This window comes from Beta vulgaris, chromosome 4, assembly GCF_026745355.1.
Source record: "Beta vulgaris subsp. vulgaris cultivar EL10 chromosome 4, EL10.2, whole genome shotgun sequence".
Taxonomy (NCBI): domain Eukaryota; kingdom Viridiplantae; phylum Streptophyta; class Magnoliopsida; order Caryophyllales; family Amaranthaceae; genus Beta; species Beta vulgaris.
Window position 1 is genome coordinate 15,534,650 of NC_079205.1, and position 10,712 is coordinate 15,545,361.

The following is a 10,712-nucleotide window of genomic DNA, read 5'->3' on the forward strand; positions in this document are numbered from 1 at the left end:
CAGACAAGATTGTGAAGTTAAGCAATAAGAAACACATAAGATATGGGAGAAAAGTTACAAACTCTGTACTAGGACTTTCAATATGTAATAATTATGATAATATAAGGAAATAATTCGATCTCTTTACGATCCTTTAACCTCTCTACATAAACAACTCTCTTAATATTTGATGTCTATTATCTAGTCAATACACACTAGTGGAAAAAACTCCTTGTGCTACTTATCAAGTGCTTGGGTTGATTAATCAACCGGAGCACTTATTCACAAGTGCTCCGGTTGAGTAATCAACCCAAGCACTTGTGAAATAAGTGCTCCGGTTGATTAATCAACCCAAGCACTTGATTGGACTATGATTTTCCCTCCCAATGAAAAGTAATTAATTTTCGACTCTCTCTAAGCCCAATTCTCCCTCCCTCCCTCCCAATTACTTCCCTCACTCTCTCAATAGAACCCTCACTCGCACCGTTCCTCCTTCCGCCATCCTTCGCACCCTCGTCCTTCGCTTCCGCCGTCCCTCCCTCCGTCGTCCCTCGCTCTCTCAGTCATCCTCACTCTGTCAACCTCGCAATTGGTTCATTCACGCTATGGAACTCGCTGCGTGAAAGTTACTCCATCGATGGCTGCTCATGATGCTGTTCTGTCGGTTGGTGGCTGGTGCGGTGCGCTAACAGCGGTGCGGTGGTGCGATGTTTTGCACCCAAATAAAACTAGAAATTTTGCCAAACAGAATTAACCAAATTCCAAACCCTAGAAAAAAGAAAATGCAATCTTTAGATGAACAAAATTCAAATCCTCAACATCCACATTTCAGCGCTACTTCGTAACCCTAATTTCCGGTTTTCACATCTTCAATCCATTGAATTGAAACCTTAAAGTTCCTCTTTTAGTGAAGTAATAGACGAAAAAATAGCAAGATGGATTTTGGATTTCCTTCTGCGAACTTCGATTGACGAGAAGATCATCAATGGCGTACTTTCATGTCTTCCTCTTCCAAACAACGATTACCGCTTAAAGAAGACGATTCTTCTGCGTAAAATCGAATCGGAAACTATGAATTGGTTGCTAGGGAAGGTATAATTTATTTGATTTTTGGCAAATTGGTAGTTTTATTAGTGTGGTGTTGTTATTTGTTTGATGTGAATGTGAAATCAATGTTTTAGAGTAGCTTGTTTCAAGGGCAATGAAAAGAAATCAAGGTGGAATTTGTTTAATTCTGTTTGGCAAAATTGCTAGTTTTATTTGGGTGTTGTTATTTAGTTGATAACAAATAGATTGATCAATGATATGCAATGAACACGTGTAACTTTATATAATCAAGAAGTGCAGAGAGTTGAACTAGCCATTTGGGTGTTGTTATTTGCGTGTTGTTATCTGAAATCACCTCTTTCTCTCTCCAGCTAGTCAAGTTCCCCAATTTCAGTAATCGCGAAGATATACAGATTCGAAGCTGTCTTGCTCTTACTCAATGGTCCTTATCTTGAGAATGGTATAATATCTCCTCCTAATTCTTAGTTTTCTCTGTTCACAGGTTGAATTTTTGTGATTGAACTACATTTTGAATTTTTTGTTGTGCGATTTCAATTTGTGTGACCTTGGAATTCTAAAATTTTTAATTGCTTGGTTAGCTTTTTATTTTCTTTGTTGCCTAAATTTAATTGTACCAGACATTAGCAATGGAGCTTTGCACTCTTTGTCACCAAATGCAAGTCCTGAGCAGCAAAGAACGGTATGTTGCTTGATAAAATATGGTGTCTTTAGGTCTTGTCAGTGTATCTGGTGGTGTATGCTTGGGTGTGCAAATAACATTGAAATCTTTTACATGATTTTCTGTTGATTTCCCTAACATTATCCTGGCAATATTGCTATGTGCTAATATGCTTCTTTATATACAACAAAAAAAAAAAAAGAAGAGCAGAGTTTAATCAACAGAAAATATACTAAAATGGCAGCCAACAGTTTTGCAGCCTCTTCAACTGTTGTTGGTTTGGGTACCTCCCATCTCCACCGCTCCTTATCCAAATCTACTAACTTAACTTCAGGTAATTCCATCCCTTGTTAGTCACATTGCTTATAATATATATATCTATATTGTTTGTTATACGGGGTTACTTATAAGATATTAGGTTAATATACGTGACAACTAATTAGAGAATGAAGGAAGTATATGGTATGTCGTAGAAATTAAAGTTGTAAATTTAGAAAAATGAAATAAGTATCCCCTGGTGGATGCCATTGAGCATGACAATGCTGCCAAGGTTACTGGTATGCTACTGGAGATGGATCAGACAGAGGTTCTGCATTTGCTCGAGTCACCAGATGCATTGAAGGCAAAAGTTGCAGAGGCTACGGAAGTTCTGAGGAATGTAGCGGCGTAGCAAGGTAGCAATGCTGCTGATCAGTTGGCTTCATTGTCTCTTAATGATAACCTGGTATATTAAGATACAACAACCGCATCCATTGGATTGCAGCATCTAGAGGAAAAATTCCTGTTCCGTTCTTCTGAAGGATGACATGAGTATTTAATGCTATATATCGTCTGATCTTGTAGCTGAATAAATATTTGGTGCTTTTCTGTAAAGAAAAAGGAAAGTTGGTTACTCTTGCAGCTAATGTAAGTTAACGCAGAGTAGTAGACATTATTTCTTGCTCATTTAACAAAGCAATCAAACTCTTAGATATGCTCATCTGCATAGCTTTGGGCCCGGAAATTAACCCCTGAAAAACTTGTTTTCTGGTTGCAGAACCTGAGGTGCATCCTGTCCAGAGTCGTTATTTTGATCTTCATGAATTATTCATAGATGACATTATATGGGTTGATGAAGCTGTCAGCCTGCAGAAAGCGACTTCTTATATTGAAGGGTGTAAAGTTGTTGGTGTAGATTGTGAATGGAAGCCTAACTATGTGAAAGGTAGCAGAGCCAACAAGGTACCTTTGTCATCATCAGACTTCTCTTCTTGGTCTTCTTATTGTCATATCCTTTCATCTCCTCAGAGGTGCACATCGTTCTCGCTTTTTTTAAAAGGAGAAGATTATGATCCTGTTTAAGACTCAAATATGTTCAAGTTCACAGCCCACAGGTGCTAGCTTTAGGTTGTTTGATGATGAATCTCTTGCCATTTTTGGTTTAGCAGCTGTATGGCTGAAACTAATGCATCTTATAACTCGGTTTAGTCTATCAATAATTTGAGTTCACTGATGCTAGCCTTCTATGAGTTTAATTTATATTCTTATGTCTTACTATAGTGGACTCGTATCTTTTTTCCTTCTTTAGGATCCGTTTCTTTCATTCATCTCCTGATGATGCCTTTTCTTTATTTACCTTGGCTGACAGGTTTCTATAATGCAAATTGCTTCAGAAAAGGTTGCCTTCATTTTTGATTCGATTAAGCTGTATGATGATGTGCCCGATATTTAGAACAGCTGCTTAATTCGTATACTGCACTCCTCTAGAGTTCTAAAGCTTGGTACGTATATTATTGTAATTGTTTCCCTTGTTTTCATCATCTTTTTCTGCATTTATTGAAGTGTATTTCTGGCACTTCTTAGTCTACGTAAATTGTTTTTATACTGAGATTTTGGGATGATGGCAATATTATGACACTGCTACCTTTTGTGCCGTATATAGGCTATAATTTTCAATGTGATATGCATCAATTGGCCCATTCCTACCAGAAGTTGGACTGCTTCAAGCGTTACGAAATGCTTTTGGATATCCAGAAAGTATTCAAAGAGCCTTGTGGTGGGTTATCTGGCCTAGTGAAGGTAATTTATTGATGGATGTGGTTTTCGTGTTGCTTTCTCCTTGTTTTCTTGGGCTGCTTCTGTTTATGAAGGCCCTTTCGAGTTGTCCTACCAATAGTTCCTTATTACCCTTCATTCTTTTTTGGCCGTTTAAATGTAACACTGTTAAAAATAATTACCTTAATTTGGGATGTAGAAAATACTGGGAGCTGGTCTAAACAAAACAAGAAGGAACAGCAACTGGGAACTAAGACCTATGAGTCAGCAACAAGTTAGTACTATCTCTGTGTGCAATTTTCTTCTGTACCACTATGTTATACTATAATATATGTATATTCTACAGTTGGACTATGCGGCTCTTGATGCCGTTGTTCTTGTTCATCTATTCCACCATATTGGCAGCCACTCTCAAGCTGTTGATGTCCAAGACAATAATGCCAAAATGGAGTGGAAATCCCACATTGTAAGTGCATCGACTAAATCAAATCCATCTCTTTTTAAAGCTGTGACTGGAGTGTCAATTGTGGATCAAAATCAGGCTGTAAGGTGAACATAATTTTTCTGCTGACTTCCCATATCCTGAAACTATGTAGATGATGCTCATCATATAAGTTTCTTCACTTTGGGCACTTAATCACCACATAGTTGCCTTTTTACCACTCTATCTTATCTGCATGCACACACTTTTGCACGCACTCGTGCACACACTTTTGCACGAATTCCACACGCACTCGTGCACACACTCCACACGCACTCGTGCACACACTCCACACGCACTCGTGCACACACTCCACACGCACTCGTGCACTTGAGCGATGCCTTAAACTTCGTAATATATGGTTTTTGCGGTGTTTTTATATTGCATTCTATCTTTTTGGTTGCATATGGTCAGGCTTCACATGTTAGCGACACCAAGATGTTGCGGAAGAAAGACCCTAGAGGTGAGAAGAAATCTGAAGTTGACGTTGGGCAGCCTGAATCCACTTGAGCTGCTTACAAGACAGATTTGCATTTCCATTCTGTGAGGAAGAATTGTATATAACATATAGTAGAGTTTAGTCAAATGATAACTCTTCAACGAAATGTTGTCTTGCACTGTACATAATATATGGTATATACTGATAATACATTGGCAACAGATTGTATATATCTCTAACGCTTAATGAATCCTTAATATTCCAACTAGTGGTGTTGCTGTTATAGCAACAACAATTTTTTTTTATAAAAAAAATATGTCAAGTGCTCCGGTTGTTAGGAAAAAACCGGAGCACTTAATTCACAAGTGCTCCGGTTTTCTCTTAACAACCGGAGCACTTGATGTATTTTGGATATATAAAATTCACAAGTGCTCCGGTTTTTAAGACAACCGGAGCACTTGTAAATTTAAGTGCTCCGGTTTTCAACCGGAGCACTTGATAAATACTCAAGTGCTCGTATGACATCTGCTACGGGTCAAATACGGAGCACTTGTACGGTTTTTAACCGGAGCACTTGATGTTTTTTCCACTAGTGACAATTAATAATATAGCCGAAATATATTTATAATGGGGAAGAATCACAATTCGAGTAATGCAAAAACTCCACGTGGCATACTGACTATGACAACTCGCCCACTCCTACACTTGCTTCATAAACCAATGTCTTCAACACTCTCATACCTTACATCAACTAACTAATAGCTAATAGCATTCTTGTTACTTGATTCTAATAGCTAAATTAACTAATTGGTTATATTAGATGTTTGTATGTAAAAGCTTGGTTAAAATCTGATAGCTAATTAATGATTATTACCAATATAGTCATTGACATAAGATATCATTGGGTGTTTTTAGATAAATTAAAGGTAATGTTTTACTAATATATTCAATTATATGCATTTAAAACTCTCATTTATCCCGAGTTATGCTCATATTAATTAATCTCTCATAATATTAATTTCGGTTGATTGACTACAACAACACGAACTATACTTCAAGTGCACTGAGTAGCAGAACCTTTGACAGGTGTAGTGCATTACACGAAATTAGCACGAAATGCAACCAATAGAATAAATGTGATCGGAGCATGGAGATTCCACCTCAGTTATATAATTTTCATTTTTTTACTAGTTTTTTCTTTTTTTCCTCTCTCTTCTGCTTCTCTCTTAATCCTTTGTATTCCTCCTCCCCACCCAACGGAAAACCTCCATTTTCCCCACCCTAGCCACCGAAAACTACCACTTTTCTTCCCCACCAATAAAACCAACCACATCTCCTTTCCTGGCCCTCGAAAGGTCGAAACCACCCCACCCAAAAAACCCTTTATAAAAATTCAATTTCTCCCTCCTCCATTACTATAGGCCACCAAAATACCTGCCTCCCCCACAAGAAAACCCCACCCTTTCACCCCTTTCCACCCACTCGTCCTCACTATCATTATCACCACATTACCCATATCGGAATCTCACCTCTTGACCACCTACTACGCCAAATCCTGCCCAATTCCGACAAAATAATGCAAGAACACAACGCCTCTAAACAGATTTCCTACACTACCCTTTTTAGTGTTTCCCTCCGTATATTCTTTCACGACTGATTTGGAGCTAATCTTCAGAAGGCAGGAATCCAGCATAAAATTAGAGTTGGCTTTATGGGGTAGGGGGTGGTCTCGTTGGCTAGGGAAGGGGAGGGAAGGGGATTGGTGTCGGGGGTGAGCAAGGGGAATGTGGTAGTTCTGGTGGGTAGGGGCAGGGGCAGGAGTGGGGAAGGGGGGTTTCTAGTGGGTGAGGGAGGAGGAATAAAAAGGAAGTTGAGAGAGATGAAGATGAGATAGATGAATAAGGGAGAAAAAAGGGAAAAAGAAATATTAGGGGGAAAAAAAGGAAAACAAAAGGAAAATTATAAAAAATAAAGATTACATAACTCCGATGGAATCTTTGTACTCCAGTAACATTTATTCTATTGATTGCAACTCGTGTTAAAGTTCATGCTACGCATTGTAACTGTCAAAGATTGTGCTGCTTAGTACACTTGAGACATAATTCGTGATGTTCTAGCCATTTAAACTCGAGCAATAATCCAAATATCATCAAGTTTCTAAAAAAATTAAAAGAGTATAGTCTTCGTATACCTAAAGGCCAAAAACATTGACATATAAATCCAATAATGAAACCACCATTTTGCACTACATATAGTAATACACCATGGGCCAAAGGCATTGAAAATCCAATTGTCATGGACTAAGAGATAAACATCTTTTATGAGCTTAAATCTAAGTTTATGATGTCTTGTCATAGGGACCCTATATTACTATATACAGTATATTTTATTACTATGTAATCACCCTAATGTATGCCTAGGTTTAAGATCAAATAATGCTAATATTCCTGAATGATTGCTTGAGCGACGGGAACACAATGATAAACATTCAAGAAAAAAAGAAAAGCATCACTTAAGCGTAATCGTACACTTGAAAGCAAGAAAATAATGTGAAGGGGTAGAAAAAAGGGTCCAAACCCACTTTTAATTGGCCCCATCTCTTGTCTCTCTTACTACTCTCTTTGTCACCATAATTTAATCTCCCTCTTTCTCTCTCCTTTTTTTCCCTTCTCATTTTCACTTCTACATTCTTCTCTCTTACACTTCTTAGAGTACTACCAAAGTAAAACAACAAAATCTTACATATTCCTTGATCATGTCAAGTAACATGTCAAGTAACATGAAGGGAAAAGATGTAATAAATTTTCAGGGACCGTCATCCGTTGGTGGCGGATCCCGGTCCCCAATCGACGACGAGGACCACCACCTCAACCACAACCACAACCACAACCAGCACCGGCAATCGACGGCTGCACCGTTGAGCCGGTACGAGTCCCAAAAACGGCGAGATTGGAACACTTTTTGCCAGTACTTAAAAAATCAACGTCCCCCAATTAATGTCATGTCACACTGCACCCCAAGTCATGTGTTAGATTTTTTAAGGTACTTAGACCAATTTGGAAAAACTAAGGTACACATCCAAGGTTGTATGTTTTTTGGGCAACCTGAGCCTCCTGGCCCATGCACTTGCCCTCTAAGGCAAGCTTGGGGCAGCCTTGATGCACTCATCGGCCGCCTTCGAGCCGCCTACGAAGAGAACGGCGGTCCACCTGAGACGAACCCGTTTGCTAGTGGCGTTATAAGGATGTATTTGAGGGAGGTGAGAGATTCTCAAGCTAAAGCAAGAGGAGTTCCTTACAAGAAAAAGAAGAAGAAGAGAAGCCAACTCAAAGCAGCTGCTGCTGCTGCTGCTGTTGCTGTTGCAGTTGCTGCTAGTAGTAGTAATAATACTGCTAGTGATGGAACTTCAAGGTTTCCCATGCAATCATCTTCTTGATACTCCATTAAAACTCATTAAATTAGTCTTCTCAATTCTCATCTATCAGACTACTATATATAGGTAATTTCTATCTAATCTTTCCCTAAATTTAATTTCTGGGATTTTTCTGTTGAATTTGTTCATTTAGTACACATTTTCAAGAATATTGGCTTTTATATATAGTACATGTTATATATGTATACTATAATACAAGTTTTTGGGTCACTCTATGATTGGATTGTTTGGTTATGATATATGACATGTAGCTTAATTAATTAGGAATTCTGTTGCTGATTTCTTTTTACCTTAATTAGGCACGTGAAACTAATTGAGTACTGAAAATTATAATTATGAAAGGATAGAAGTTGATCCAAGTTAAGTGAGTTTGATTATATAATTTATTTGGAAATTTGGTTGATCATATATGTTAGTGTAAAAGTATCATCAAAGAAATTGTTACTAAAACCCTAGGTTTGCCAGGTGAGCTAGGGTGGTGCGGAAAAAACCCTAGCTTTTTGGGCAAATGGGTAACTTTTTATTACTAAAGACAAAAAGTTAAACTTATTTAACTAAATACTGTACATATATATATTGATATCTAGTAATGTAGTATGCTTCATTGACCTTGACCTTGAACAGTATTTTTGCACCTTATATAAATATACACACCAATTATTGGAGAACATGAAATAAAAGGATTTCTTTTATTTTTACACTTAGGAGGTTTCCAAATTCCAATAAGTTCACATTATGTTTACTTTGCTTTTTTGTAGCCATTTAATGGTTGCTTTAAGGATTCTGCACCAACTTATGCCTGCCATGGTGTTTGCTCGTTTATATATTTATATTTATATGTTATGTGACATATGAATATGATCATCACATCATACAAAATACTCTTACACATATATGCATATGGGGCCTTATTTATAGAGAGATGGGGTATACAATTGATTTTGAGGGTCCCTGGACAGGGAAAATTGGGTATATACATCAGCTATTTCAACTCCATTTCTATAGTTTCTCGTCCTTGCTTCTTTAGCATTTGTGTTTTCTCTTTCTATTAGGCTATGTTTTTATTTTTTAAAAGGAAAAGCTAAGGACATACAACGATTCTGACTGTACTCTCTCAAAACGATATCCAAAGTTTATTGATTAAAAAAGTGAAGGTATAATTTTGTCCTTCACTAATGTGTATACCATTGTGAATTTAACGACAAGAGTGACAAGATAGTCAACAACTCTATTGATTTCTCAAAAAATGTGTTGAACAATCTTTCTAAATAATTGATAGACAAATTGAATACCTCTTTGTTATGTCTATAGACGACCTGAGAGATTTTGTAGGAATCATATGTGTGCACCAAGACTTAATATAGGTAGATCTACTATGAAAATTTCTATATATAACTTCAACATATTATTTTCAATGATGGTTAAGTATTAGAAATTTCACTCACATTCAAAGGAATCCAATTATAAATTCTAATAGCACTACTATCTGATGTCAAATTGCTCTCTAAGTTTCACCGCTCTTGGTTCCTTTTAAGTCCAATGTCCAATTGCACTATTTCATTACTAACAACTAGTGCAATAATGTATATGAATGCATCATTCACCATTCACCGACACAAACATGTTCACCACTAATATGAGTGATGCACCCTCCCTCTTTATAGTGAATGATGTATAAGATCACTTACTTGGGTGCACTATGTAAATTACATTGGTAATTTTAATTCATTAGCTTAAACCACATTTATATTGTCACGTCTAAAATAGATTTCCATAACACATACATCATTGTTGTTAACCGTGGATCTCTCACTTTCTCCTACATTATCCTTTTCCCTAAAGGAAAATAAAAGAAGATATAAGTTCCAATCAAATTTTTTTACGGGAAGAAAATATATCATTAATATAAGACATACGACACATACAATTATAACTAAGAATTGAAAAATACATACTTAACAAATCACAACAATTTTCACAATGAACCAATTAATATTAAGTATGTATTCGAGCACAACTCCAACTCTACCACTTCAAGCTTGATGTGAGTAGTGTATTTCGATCTCTCTGCAACTATCCAAGTAAAGACCTTCACAATCTGGTTATGTGATATAATTGTTCCCAGTGACGAATGGCTGAAAAGACCTAAACCTTCATAGATCCAAATCATCTTCCAATTTATTAACACCATGAAAATAAGGGAACTCATACAAAGATGAGAAGCAACCCATCAAAAAGGGGGGAAAAACTCTTACAGATGGAGAGAATAAAACAAAAAAAAAAAGTAGTAAAGAAGATGATAACTCTAAAGACGAAGGAAAAATGTCGTAAATAGTCTAATATTTGAATTTCGGCCTAAAAGGCCAAGAAAATTAAAAATCCTAGAAAAATAATTGGAGATTTGGTGCACCTTTCAATCATTTTATTGTTGATACAAAGAAGATAGTTTTATAAAAGCTCTCAATTGATGAATTATATGGATTATATTTTATCTTCTACTCCTATTGGACTATTGCTGTATTTCTATTAAGGAACTCATAGTTACTATGTTGCTGACTAATCATTTGCATAAAGCCCTTCGAACTAGCTAGTCACAAATGTTGATTCGTTATGACCAAGA

General features: G+C 36.8%; 2 protein-coding genes across 2 annotated transcripts; both read left to right on the plus strand.

Annotated features, from left to right (window-relative positions):
- Positions 1-1,942: 1,942 nt before the first annotated feature.
- Positions 1,943-4,920, plus strand: LOC104887684 (uncharacterized). Its single transcript, XM_057393967.1, has 6 exons — positions 1,943-2,039; positions 2,742-2,926; positions 3,656-3,763; positions 3,939-4,013; positions 4,086-4,288; positions 4,635-4,920. The coding sequence occupies exons 1-6, from the start codon at positions 1,943-1,945 to the stop codon at positions 4,765-4,767; spliced, it is 801 nt and encodes a 266-aa protein (XP_057249950.1). The 3' UTR covers positions 4,768-4,920.
- Positions 4,921-7,276: 2,356 nt separating this feature from the next.
- Positions 7,277-8,302, plus strand: LOC104891392 (protein LIGHT-DEPENDENT SHORT HYPOCOTYLS 10). The gene has a single exon (XM_048642830.2). It carries the CDS (start codon positions 7,415-7,417, stop codon positions 8,093-8,095), a length of 681 nt encoding a protein of 226 aa, XP_048498787.1. The 5' UTR covers positions 7,277-7,414; the 3' UTR covers positions 8,096-8,302.
- The last annotated feature ends 2,410 nt before the right edge of the window (positions 8,303-10,712 follow it).